At 44.8% G+C, this 14,183-nt stretch overlaps 1 protein-coding gene across 1 annotated transcript in view; it reads right to left on the bottom strand.

Annotated features, from left to right (window-relative positions):
- The window catches only part of LOC126462780 (cyclin-dependent kinase-like 1), a 275,437-nt gene that overhangs the window by 150,009 nt on the left and 111,245 nt on the right, over window positions 1–14,183 (bottom strand). Inside the window, exon 5 of the mRNA XM_050096102.1 lies at window positions 149–338. Within this exon, the coding sequence (XP_049952059.1) occupies window positions 149–338 (190 nt within the window). The remainder of the gene's footprint in view (window positions 1–148; window positions 339–14,183) is intronic.

The raw sequence follows: 14,183 nt of genomic DNA, 5'->3' as shown, positions 1-14,183 counted from the left end.
AAGAGCTGCAAGGATCAATTTGTTGCTCTTTCCATCCTATACACAGAAAGCATCCCCCTCTTCCAAATTTTCTTTACGCGATGTAGTATTCACGAAGCACACAGCCAGAGACGGTAGCTGCTACTACAACCTACCGCGGACAACTCACCTTGAGCATGCGAACTTCACGCAGCGCGATCTTGCGGATAAGCGGGTCGTCCTCGGACTCGACGAACTTCTTGATGGCGACCAGCTGACCCGTGTCCCTGTTGCGGCACTTGAAGACCAGACCGTAGCTGCCCTCGCCCAACTTGGCCAGCTTCTCGTATCGCTCCATGAGGCGCGACGAGGTGCGCGACCTGCCGGCAACAAAGCGCACGGTATCATCCACTGTTGCTCTGAGCGAACAAAGTGTTCCCTAATGAACTATATCTACGAGGGGTGTTCACTAATGTGTACAATACATCGTTTCTGAAATAAGGTTGGTTTTAATAAATTATCCAGGACACCGTATTATTCCCCACGCTTCTGGCTACAAAACCCTATTTTTGAACATAATCCCCGTTCAATGTGATGGTCTTACTGGGATGGCATGGATGCCTGCATGGTACAACTCTACGGGTCTTGCTCCACCAGTAACCTCCCCATCGTTCACGTAATGCTTCCCACGGAGATCATCCTTTATTGGTCCAAATAGATGAAAGTCGGAAGGAGATTCGGGCTGCAGGGTGGATGAGGAAGAACAGTCCAATGAAGTTTTGTGGGCTCCTCTCGTGTGCACAGATTTATGTGAGAGCTTGCACTGTCATGCAGAAAGAGAAGTTCGTTTGTATTTTTGGGAAGGCGAACGCGCTGCAGTCGTTTCTTCAATTTCCTGGGAGTATAACAATAACGATGATGGCAGACAGATTCCTCGCTCAACGACTCACCGTGCTTTTGACCACTGCCAGTTCTCTGTGGACATTCTGCAAGCACCTATGAATATCTGTGATGATCTGGTTTTCTGACAAATGTAACTCAATCGCAGTTCTCTGTTTGGGATGCACCTCTGTTACAGACGCCATTATGAAGGCGCTGCCACCTATAGAAAAGGAATAATATTATTGACTGAAGCTGGAATATTCCACGATGCCCGACAGCAAAACCCGCAATTTTTCACCGTAAATACACCGAGAAAAAAATGTGTTACATTACTTACTGAAAACCCTTCGTACATCCACACTGCAGAAACCACCTTGTGGTGTGTCGCGGAAAGTATTTTGTGCACCAGCGCCACTTCCCTTCTTTCCTTTTCCAGTCGCAAACACTTCACAGGAAGATAGCTTGTTGGTAAGCTTACATGTGAGCTCGAATCTCTCTGATTTTATGCTCATGGTTCTTTCTTTAGAGTACGTAGGAGGAATTGGTTGACTCCTCTAGGAACGTACGATCTCGGAATTTTAACAGTAAAACACACTGTGGTGCAGAACGCCTCTCCTACACGATCTGCACTGGAGTTGGATGAGTATCTCTGCGACACTATCGCGCTCACTTAATGAAAAACGATAATTTTCTTTTTATCTTCTCTATGTTCTGTATCAACCCTATCTGGTATAGATCCCACACTTGGGAGCAACTTTCAAGTATCGATTGAAGGAGGATTACTTAACCTGTCTCCTTTGTAGGTGGACTACACTTGTTGGGGATTCTTCCAATGAATCTGTCTCCCATCTACGTTACATCAAATTAGCTTTGTGTGGGCGTTCCATTTTTAATCAATTTGTATGCAAACTCCGCATATCATATGGACGTAACTGCTCCAGGTGATTTTTTTGCAATTGTATTATCAAAAAATATAGTAATTCCATGGAAATGCATTGATCACTAAAGACTTTATTTATGACACATCATCATCCTCGGATAACTGTGGCAAAGTTACACAAATGACATTTTTTCATTTATTTTAATTTCATTCCTCTGCTCAATATGCGCATGGGAAGGCTGGCAGCAGCACAATCCGCCGCTCTTCACACGAGTGATATATTTAATATAACATGAAAAGGCAATAAAGAGGAGGACATAAGAGACTGTGGAGGTAAAATACGCACTTACACGGAGAGATTTAAAAAAAGTCCACATAAAGATATAAAACACAGCTGGCGATTTGTGGAGCACACAAAGTACACTGAAGTCGCATGCACAAGTTATAGGTTGGCCACAGTATTAAAACACACCAAACGATGACACTTTAAAACCACTGCACGAGACGGAGCACACACGACAAAAACTGCCTGGAGGGACTTGCCAAGTGAGGGGAGGCCTACAAGGAGGGAAAAGAGGGGGAGGATTTTTAAAGCAGGTGGGGGCAGAAGGGGTGGGAGGCTGGAGACAGTAGGAGGAAAAGCAAGAGACTCGTGGGGCACACCAAGGTGCAGGAGATGGGTGAGTTGGGAGATGGTTAGTGAAAGCACGTCACGAGGGAGTCCAGATACACAGAAGGAGTGCACTGGAAAGGGAAGGGGTGTAGGAGGGAGGAAAAAACCGCTCAGGGGAAGGGGAAGGAAGTGGAACAAAAGACAATTTTTTTTCTTTTATTGTGATTTCATTTCCCTACACCATAAGGCCAAGGGAGGGTTGGCAGCAGCATTAAACTGTGCAGAACAACGATACTTTAAAACCACTGCTTGAGACGAGCACACATGACAAAGAATAAAAGCTGCTGGGAGGGACCTGCCAAGGGAGGAGGAAAAAGGGGGGAAGAGGAAGTGGCAGCGAGAGAGGGGGCATTACCAAGGGGCAGGAGGTGGGTGGGCTGCAAGATGGAGAGGGGAAGGCAAGCCAGGAGGGAGCACAGAGACACAGAAGGGGTGCAATGGGAGGGGATGGGCGGCAGAGGGAAGGGTGGATGAGGGAAGGGAAGAGGAAAGGAGAGAGAGCTCTGAGGAAGGAGAGGGGGAAGGCGAGTTTAGAGTTCGTGAAGCTCATCATCCCTGAGCAGTAGGCACTGGAAGTTACATTGGGAAAGAAGATTGTGGAGAGAGGGCGGGACACAATGGTGAAGGCACAGGAATGGTCTGGGGATAAGTGGATAGGAGACGCTAGGGGCTGGGAGATCGAGCCTGTGGATGATGAATAGGACACTGATGTGTTTGTGGAAAAGTGGAATATGTGGGAAAGGGATGAGGTTGTTGAGGACCCACGTGGAGGATGGGAGTCAGATACAGAAGGTGAGGCAGAGTGTGTGGCGTTCAAGGATTTGGAGGGCCATATAGTATCTGGGTGGGGCAGAAATCCAGGTGATGTTGGCATAACAAAGGATGGGATAGGTCAAGGATTTGTAGGTGTGAAAGATGGTGGAAGGATGCAGTCCCCATATCCAACCAGGCAGGAGTTTCAGAAGGCAGAGTCTATTGTGGGCTTTGTGTTGGATCGTAAGGAGATGGGGAGTCCAGGTGAGATGATGGTAGAGGGTGAGGCAAAGGTATTTCAGAGTAGGAGTGAGGTGGATAGGACGACTACAAATGGTGAGGAAAAATCGTGAAGCTGGAAGGAGCGGGTGGTATGACCTATGATGATTGCCTGGGTCTTCGAAGGGTTGATGCAAAGGAGCCACTGGTTGCACCAGGTGATGAACTGGTCAAGGTTGGTTTGAAGGGTATGACAGGACCATTGAAGGGTAGGATAAAGGGCCAGGAAGACGGTGTAATCAGCAAATTGGAGGGAATGAACAGGCAGGGGAGGTTAGGAATTATCTGCAGTGTACAGGAGAGAGAGGAGAGGGGAAAGGATGGAGCCTTGGGCACCCCGGCAGTGGGATGGATATTATGGGAGTTGGTATAGTAGACAATGGCATAGAAGGGACGACGGAAGGAAGGAAGCAATGAGGCAGACGCAACTGACAGGAAGAGCGTAGATCTGGAGTTTACAGTGGAACCCAGGATACCAGACACGGTTATAGACGTTCTGGAGGACAAGGGAATCAAAGATAGCGGAGTGACAGGTGTTAAGTTGGAGGAAAAGAACATTGGTAAGGTAAAGGAGCTGGTCGTTGGCCGACGAGGGCCACAAACCATACTGAGTAAGTGGAAGGAGATGGTGCTGGTGAAAGTGGTGATGAATTCAGCGCGATAGGAACAACGGACAAATTAGAAAAGCTAATACATAATAATTATAATGTAACATCAGGAACAGAAGTACATAGTATGTACTAGTTCTTACAATGCGCTTAAGAAAGCTCAAACAAGTGAGCAATGCGAGAAAAACGTACAATCTCATGTGCAACTGCTATTTGGCGTATTTGCAAAAGGTGTTATTTGGAGACTTTGTATGCCATACTGAAGACAGTAGACTCAAGGACCGTATTATATCTACTTGGCGCCAGATGACGTTGATGTCAAAGATCGACACAAGCCAAGACATAGCTTTTATAACAGACAAAACAACGTAAATTTTTCTACCACACTACATCTGCACTTTTTTTTTTTACAATAAGTACCATATTGGTGATGTAAAAGTAAAGCATAGAATGCATTATGAGTCAAAACCTGTCATGGGGCACATACAAATGTCGTACACCAGTCTTAGCAACTCCCCTACCCTCCAACTCTACACCCCTCATCTCCTTTCCCAAAGTGGCTTCCGTCAACTCCCCTTCCCGGATGATGCCCTCTGTCTCCCCATTTATCCCTCCTATCAACTCTGATTCTCACCTCCCCTCCCTCCCACTGTCCTTTTCCTGGGCTCCCTTTCCCACCATTCCATCCTGTTTTTTGCCCACCTACCCTCTATTTGACTCCTTTCTCTCCCCCGAGTCCTTTTTCTTTCCCATCCACTAATTTCCCCACTCCATGTCATGTCTTCCTGCCCCCTTTTTTCTATGTCCTCTCCCTCCATCGGCTCACCTTTTTTTGCTTTTCCTCTCCTGCCTCACCTTTTTCCCCCTAATCTGTCTGGGTCCTTCTCTCCTCCCCTGGGTCCTCCCCCCCCCCCCCCCCCTCCCATATGCCTTCGTACTCTATAGTGCAGGTTTCTGTGAGTCTTCAGTGTTGTGCATCCCCTTTTATAAGTGTTGCGAACAGCCACCATACTGTCGCTAGGTGTGTTTTTAACTGTTGCGAAGAGAAACCAGACTGTTGCCTTGTTTTTTAATTGTGCCTGTCTGTTTACTATGTGTTTTAATCTTTGTTTTTATATTTTCTCCGCAAATTTTTCGCCTTGTTTCAGTTTTTAACAGTCACCGTTTAATCGCCTGTTTTTATAGCTATGATATATAACAAAGCAGCAGAGGAGTCGAATCGTCGATTATTTTAGAAGGAAATATGACATGGCCTAACAACACAGAAGATTTTAACTTTAGTTACAATGGCAACGAAAGCTTGCAGACTTATAAAACGAGCAAGATTCAATTTACTGAGACCGCAGGTGGGTCATGTAAAAAACAAAACAGTAATTTTACAACGCTGTCAGGGTGGCCTGGGATGGATAGGAACAAGGAGGATTGGCTGGGGGAGGGGGATGGGGAGGAGGACGTGTGTCACCAACGGCAGGGTAGAGGGCAGATGGAGACAGATGTTGAGTTACTGAATTACTCGGAGGGGCGAGAAGGAACAGCGGAGGTGTGTAGGAAAGTAGGCCTGGGTTGGGGAGGGTGGAGAACCGAGGAACAAGAAGGTTCAAATGGCTCTGAGCACTATGGGAATTAACATCTGAGGTCATCAGTCCCCTAGAACTTAGAACTACTTAAACCTAACTAATCTAAGGACATCACACACATCCATGACCGAGGCAGAATTCGAACCTGCGACGGTAGCACTCGCGAGGTTCCGGACTGAAGCGCCTAGAACCGCTCGGCGAACAAGAAGGAAGAGCAGCTCAAAATGTGTGAGTGTTCCTAAGGGACCTAACTGCTGGGGTCATCGGTCCCTAGAGTTACATACTATTCAAACTAACTTATGCTATGCAGAACAGACACACCCATGCCCCAGGGAAGACTCGAACCGCTGGCGGGAGGGGCCGCGCAATCAGTGACAAGGCGCCTCTAACCACGCGGCCACTGCGGAAGGCTGAAGGGCAGCATAAAGGGAAACAAAGAAGGAAGGGGGTATTGCTTTCTCTCTCGATGAAGTATGTGGACATTGTGCCTAGTTGTCTAGCGTGCTGTACGATCTTTGTATGTGCCTCATGACAGGTTTTTGACTCATAACGTATTCTATATTTATTTTTTCACCGACGATATGATGCTTATTGTAAAAAAAAAGAGATGTAAAGTAGTAGGAATATTAACTTTGTTTTGTGTATTATAAAAGTTACGTCTTGGTTTGTGTCGATGTTTGACAACAATGCCATCTGACATCGAATTGGAATAATACGATCCTCGAGTCCAGTATGGCATGCGAAGCCTCCAAACAACGTCTTTTGAAAATACGCCGAAAGGCAATTTCCCACGAGATTGTATTTCTCACTTGTATGAGCTTGCATAAGTGTATTGTAAGTACTTATACATCGTATGTGCTACCTTTCCTAATGTTATATTGGCCTTAAAATTATTATGTGTTTGCTTTTCTAATTTCTCTTTCATCTAAATTTTGCCACAGTTATCCGATGCTGATGACTCAAAACGGGTCATAAATATAGTTTTCAGTGATCAAGATGTTTCCGTGGAATTATCACGTGTGAAGTGTGAATGGTCGCATATCTTTCAAATGGAAAACTTCATCGGTCAAATGGAAGAACCATACGATAATGAATGTTTGTGCTGTTTATACGAGTACGTTACATTTGTTTACGTTGAGGGTCAATTGCCAATTCCTGCACCAAATGTCGATTCTCTGCATGTCATCCTGCATTTAGCTACAATTTTCTAGCGTCGCAACTTCTCTGTATACAAGGCCTTATGGAATTTCAGACGATTTCCACTATGTAATGGTTCTGTAGCAGTTGAGATTCGTATGAAGTTAATTTCAAGTCTGAAGAGTTCTCTCTATTTACAGTGGCAAGTTGTGTTTTGTTTGCTAGAAACTCTTCAATCCAGTCACGCAGTTGGTCTGGTATTTCGTATCCTCTTATTTTATCCATTAGGCGGCAGTGCCGAACTACACTGATGCACCAAAGAAACTGGTCTAGGCATGAGTATTCAAATATAGATATATGTAAACAGGCAGAATACAGCGCTGGGGTCAGTAACGCCTATTCAAGACAACAAGTGTCAAGCGCAGTGTTTAGATCGGTTACTGCTGCTATATTGGCAGGTTATCAAGATTTAAGTGAGTTTGAACGTGGTATCATAGTCGGCGCACGAGCGGTGGTACACAGCATCTCCGGGGTAACGATGAATTGACAATTTTCCCCACATGACCATTTCACGAGTGTTCCTTGGATATAAGGAATACGGTAAAACATCAGCTCTTCGACCTCGCTGAGGCGGAAAAGGATCCTGCAATACCGGGACCAACGACGACTGCAGACAATCGTTCAACGTGACAGAAGTGCAGCCCTTCTGCAAATTGCTGTTGATTTCAGTGCTGGGTCATCGCAAGTGTCAACATGCGAACCATTCAACGAAACTACATCGACATGGGCTTTCGGAGCCGAAGACCCACTCGTGTACCCTACATGACTGCACGACACAAGCGTTACGCCTCGCCTGGGCCCTTAAACACCGACATTGGACTGTTGATGACTCGAAACATGTTGCCTGGTCGGACGAATATCGTTTCAAATTGTATCTAGCAGATGGAGGTGTACTGGTATGGAGACAACCTCATGAATAGGACCCTGCATGTCAGAAGGGCAATTTTCAAACTGGTGGAGACTTTGTAATGGTGTGGGGCGTGTGCAGGTGGAGTGATATCAACCCCCGATACGTCTAAACAAGACTCTGACAGATGACACGTACGTAAGATGTTTAAACGTCTGCATCGATCTATGTCCATTATGCATTCCAACGGACTTGGGTAATTCCAGCAGGACAATGCGACACCCGATACGTCCACAATTGCTACACTCTACTGAGTTTAAACGCTTCCGCTTGTCACCAAACTCCCCAGACACGAACATTATTGAGCCATTTTTATGCAATAATTTACCGACAGCTGTATGTATTGTAGAAATTTATTTCAATTTATGAAGTTCATAAAATAAAATAAATTTCTACAATACATACGGCTGTCGGTAAATTATTGCATCAAGAAGTTCACGCCAGCCGTCGTCCCACGATCCATAATGGATCAACGAAGATTATTGAGCATATGTGAGGTGCTTGCAACGTGCTGTTCAGAAGAGATCATCCCCCCGTGCTCTTGCAGTTCGCCGCCCGGAGTGGCCGAGCGGTTCTACGCGCTACAGTCTGGAGCTGCGCGACCGCTACGGCTGCAGGTTCGAATCCTGCCTCGGGCATGGATGTGTGTGATGTCCTTAGGTTAGTTAGGTTTAAGTAGTTCTAAGTTCTAGGGGACTGATGACCTCAGAAGTTAAGTCCCATAGTGGCTAGAGCCATTTGAACCATTTCTTTTCTAAGTTCTAGGGGACTGATGACCTCAGAAGTCCCATAGTGCTCAGAACCGCTACTACAGTAACAGAGAGTCTGCAGAGATGCCTTGGATTCGTTTACTGATTTAAGGCTTCACACATGCTTTTCCTTATGCTGGTTTTGTTTCGTTCACTTTTTGTTTTTCTTTGAGTCTGTGGCTACGTTTGAGTTTGCACTGAAGTTCTCATTGCTTCGATCCTGGAGTTGAATATTTCATGTTGACCACTCAGGTAATGTGTTTTTGTCAGAAACAACTCCTTACCTTCTTTTATATTGCTATTTACAGCAGTATTCAGTGATGCTGTAAGTATCTTATTTTCACTGATTCCCTGTTCTACCTACGCCAGTGTAAAATTCGGACCTATTGATGATCAGGCGATTTAGTAAGTCACAATCACGAATCGGTTCTCTACTCAACATAATTTTTGGACAAGACATTTAGAACAGTTTCAGATGATTTCTTGTCCCTGTTACACGCCCTAATACTTGAGTCTCCCAGTATATAGTTGGTAATTTGAAACATGCACCTAATACTAATACACGAACGGGAAACTGATGTGAAATCTTCTCCATTTTTTCCCTGAAATGTTTATAACACCTCATTTCAGCTAGCTATCTGTCCCTAGTTCTGTGTGAGCATTGTTACCGTTTATATGCGAGACTAGTACTGGGACCTTTCCACATACGATCCTGTAGTCATACTAGTTCTTCATATCCATAGAACTGGGCAGCGATATTTACATCACTATGCTTACACTACTCTGTCAGATGAGGACTATAGAAAATGCAATGACATTTTTTGTACAATTTTCATTACGCATGGCACTAACAACATTGATACATGCCATATCTTGCCGCTTCGTGGAGCCCCCAAAATCAATCAACGTTCAGCAAAAAGTGGCGACAATTACCCCCATCGTAATTGCTTGCAGTGGTCATATCAGAAAATGTGTATTTTTAATATTAGTGACAAACAGCGTCCTTTTAATATGAAACATGAGCTTTTCCAGGCGTATCTACCATTCAAATAACTTACAGGTATAGCAGGCAAGTAACGACCCACATCCAGAAAGTTTGACAGTTGAGTTAGCCCTCCCTGAAGTTACCTTTCGCTAGAATGGGTATAGCGAGAGCCAATTCAGGCACTTGTTGTGCTATAGACCAACTGTGAATCGGGTATGTGTTGAGAATAACGACGTGATGTCTAGGTCTACAGCTTTCATGCCATACGCTCAGATAGTATATCTAAAACTAAAAGTCATCCGCTAGAAAAGTCTTGCAAATCATTCAACTTTGTGCATCTTCCATAATGAGACTTTCACTCTTCAGCGGAGTGTGCGTTGATATGAAACTTCCTGGCAGATAAAAACTATGCGCCGGACCGAGACTCGAACTCCTGAGTTCGAGTCTCGGTCCGGCACAAAGTTTTAATCTGCCAGGAAGTTTTATGCATCTTATTAGTCGCCAACATAGTGTAAAGACAAACTATGTACGGACCTCATCTGCTACGAATGCCAAGATCTTTGGCTGCAGATCGAAGACATAACTATATCCAATACCTCGGAGGAGTAGCTGTCTCACCAATCTGGTGTCAGCGTCACAGAAATTTGAGCAGAGCGCCGTGTAGGCTGACAAAACTCTAATAGTATTTCCAGGGCCGTTGGCACTAGAAACATATACAGGGTGTTACAAAAAGGTACGGCCAAACTTTCAGGAATCATTCCTCACACACAAAGAAAGAAAATATGTTATGTGGACATGTGTCCGGAAACGCTTACTTTTCATGTTAGAGCTCATTTTATTACTTCTCTTCAAAATACATTAACCATGGAATGGAAACACACAGCAACAGAACGTACCAGCGTGACTTCAAACATTTTATTACAGGAAAAATACATTAACCATGGAATGGAAACACACAGCAACAGAACGTACCAGCGAGGATACATGCATCCACCCTCCGTCGCATGGAATCCGTGATGCGCTGATGCAGCCCTGGAGAATGGCGTATTGTATCACAGCCGTCCACAATACGAGCACGAAGAGTCTCTACATTTGGTACCGGGGTTGCGTAGACAAGAGCTTCCAAATGCCTCCATAAATGAAAGTCAAGAGGGTTGAGGTCAGGAGAGTGTGGAGGCCATGGAATTGGTCCGCCTCTACCAATCCATCGGTCACCGAATCTTTTGTTGAGAAGCGTACGAACACTTCGACTGAAATTTGCAGGAGCTCCATCGTGCATCAACCACATGTTGTGTCGTACTTGTAAAGGCACGTGTTCTAGCTACACAGGTAGAGTATCCCGTACGAAATCATGATAACGTGCACCATTGAGCGTAGGTGGAAGAACATGGGGCCCAATCAAGACATCATCAACAATGCCTGCCCAAACGTTCACAGAAAATCTGTGTTGATGACGTGATTGCACAATTGCGTGCGGATTCTCGTCAGCCCATACATATTGATTGTGAAAATTAACAATTTGATCACGTTGGAATGAAGCCTCATCCGTAAAGAGAACATTTGCACTGAAATGAGGATTGACACATTGTTGGATGAACCATTCGCAGAAGTGTACTCGTGGAGGCCAATCAGCTGCTGATAGTGCCTGCACACGCTGTATATGGTTCGGAAACAACTGGTTCTCCCGTAGCACTCTCCATACAGTGACGTGGTCAACGTTACCTTGTACAGCAACAACTTCTCTGACGCTGACATTAGGATTATCGTCAACTACACGAAGAATTGCCTCGTCCATTGCAGGTGTCCTCGTCGTTCTAGGTCTTCCCCAGTTGCGAGTTATAGGCTGGAATATTCCGTGCTCCCTAAGATGCCGATCAATTGCTTCGAACGTCTTCCTGTCGGGACACCTTCGTTCTGGAAATCTGTCTCGATACAAACGTACCGATCCACGGCTATTGCCCCGTGCTAATCCATACATCAAATGGGCATCTGCCAACTCCGCATTTGTAAACGTTGCACTGACTGCAAAACCACGTTCGTGATGAACACTAACCTGTTGATGCTACCTACTGATGTGCTTGATGCTAGTACTGTAGAGCAATGAGTCGCATGTCAACACAAACACCAAAGTCAACATTACCTTTCTTCAGTTGGGCCAACTGGCGGTGAATCGAGGAAGGACAGTACATACTGACGAAACTAAAATGAGCTCTAACATGGAAATTAAGCGTTTCCGGACACATGTCCACATAACATCTTTTCTTTATTTGTGTGTGAGGAATGTTTCCTGAAAGTTTGGCCGTACCTTTTTGTAACACCCTGTATACTGTCCAGTAATATTAATGTGGTCATTCCCCAAAAGTCTGAATAACCACATTTTGCAGCTCAGACCGATGCGAGACGCCCAGGAAGAGATTCAGTGAGGTTCTGGAAGGTACCAGCAGGGTTGTGGTTTCTCAGGATCCATGAGGCGACTAGCCAGATCGAATGGTCTCACAGATTTTCGATTTGTTTTAAATCCGGGGAGATTGGCGGCTATGGGAGTGTGGTAAATTCATCCTGGTGCTCTTTGAACCATGCACGTACACTGTCAGCTTCGTGACACATTGTATTGTCCTCTTGGTTGAGGCCATCCTTCGGTGAAAAAGGAGAGATGCACACTTTTATTGCTCCAGAGAATGCTACGAAAACATTTCCCAGACGGTAACGCTACCTCCTTCCGACAGTTGTTGCAGGGTGTTTGCTTCCAAACGTTTAAGGCCACACGCGCCAATGGCCATCCGTCTGATGGAGCATAAAATATGATTCATCTGGAAAGGCCACCTGTGGTCACTCAGTGGATGTCCCCTTCCAGTATTCGTGCAAACTCCGTCCAATGGATAGTAGTCAGGAAAGGTACATGAAACAGACACCGGCTGTGGAGGCCCATACACAGAAATTTTCGCTGAATGGTCGTTGGCGTACACTTTTGGAAGCCCCTTGAACTCACCTGGGTGGTCAGTTGCTCAACAGCTGCATATCTATTCGCCAGGGTACGCCTCCTCCACCTTCGTTCACCCCTGTCATTAACGGCCCTTGGTGCTCCACAGTTGCCTCGGCGCCGGTTTTGGATAGCGCCATTTTGCCTTACACGGTATACTTTAACCACGGCGGCACTCGAGTAGCTTAGAAACTAAGCCGTTTGGAGAACGCTTCCATTACGTCTCCTACGACGAGGTACTGGCAGAATTGAAGCTGTGGGGACGGGTCGTCAGTCGTGCTTGGGTAGCTCAGTTGGCTGAAATAAATAAATAAAAAGTAAAAAAATGAGTAGCGTTGAAGTCTCAGTCTGAGCTTCAAACCACCTTTACCCCATTAAAAAAAAAATCGTTGGTAAAGCACTTGCCCTCGAAAGGCAAAGGTCCCGAGTTCGAGTCTCGGTCCGGCACACAGTTTTAATCTGCCAGGAAGTTTCATTTCCGATGTGTTTTATTGTGTGTGTTTGATTCTTTACTTGTAATCAGTAGACACCTAGGTTAGAATAAATGTAAGCTTTTGTCTTTCCTGATCTTCGTTTTGCTCTTAATTTATTCTTTGTGCAAAATGCTACCTTTACGAACAAACTATGAAAGAAAACGAGCATAAAACTGCAGTTAGTAACAACATTCTAATATCTGTGACCTACAGCCATCGTCTCTGGCCTTCAGATATACGATTTACAATGTAACAATAAAGCATTGTGAGGCGAGAACTGTCATTTTATCTTTCAAAAATAGTATTCTACACAGCTGAAATTACGTGGTTCGTACAACTTGCCACAAGACAAATAACCACTGAAAAATATATTACGAACATCACTTCAGCTAGACATAATTAAAACTGTAAACTTACTTTTTATAAAACTTACATAGACGTAAGTAAGCTATATTAAATTGTAAAATCAACAGGTTGACTTGAGTATCGGACGTCATCCGAAATGTGCCTGTGAAGAAATAGCACCTGCACATTCTGAATAAAATAATTAGGAATGAATTTATATGCCGCGCAGAGTGGCAGCTGGGTTTGAGGCGCCATGTCACGGATTGCACGGCCCTCCTGCTGGAGGTTCGAGTCCTCCCTCGGACATGGGTGTGTGTTGTTCATAGTTTAAGTAGTGTATAAGTCTAGGGACCGATGACCTCAGCAGTTTGGTCCCTAAGATATTCACATACATTTGAACATTTTTTTGAATTTATATACAATCGTGAGATATACAGATGTAAACAATTTTACCTGACGTTCCAACACAACCACAGTCCTTACGTCGTTTCGCCTTCGATTAGTCTTATTTATGTTGCTCGAACAGCTCATGTTTGGTAGAATTACCATACTCTCAGCCAACTGCTTTCTTTGGAAGTAAATCTTTCTTTCTTGGTGTGGAAGGAACCGTTAGTTGTTCTTCCTCTAGTTCCTGTGTCGCTAGTAGGCTAAGATCATGGCAGGCGCTATACTTTAATAGCCTAGTTTCTAGTCACAAATTTTCCGACAGTTTCATTTTCATCTTGCAGGTGGCGCAGTGGTAACACTGGATGCACATGCATGAGGATAACATTTCAAATCTCTGTGTGACAGTTAAAATTTAAGTTTAATACAGTTTTCCTAAATCGGTTAAGGCAAATAGCTGAATAGTTAGTCTGCAAAGGACATAGCGAATTTACTTTCCCATCGTTTGTCCATTAAAAGCTTGCGCTCCTTCTCTATTAACCTCGTCGTCGAG

Source organism: Schistocerca serialis, chromosome 1, assembly GCF_023864345.2.
Source record: "Schistocerca serialis cubense isolate TAMUIC-IGC-003099 chromosome 1, iqSchSeri2.2, whole genome shotgun sequence".
Taxonomy (NCBI): domain Eukaryota; kingdom Metazoa; phylum Arthropoda; class Insecta; order Orthoptera; family Acrididae; genus Schistocerca; species Schistocerca serialis.
The sequence above is the reverse complement of the archived record's forward strand: the minus strand, read 5'-3'. Positions and strand labels throughout refer to the sequence as shown.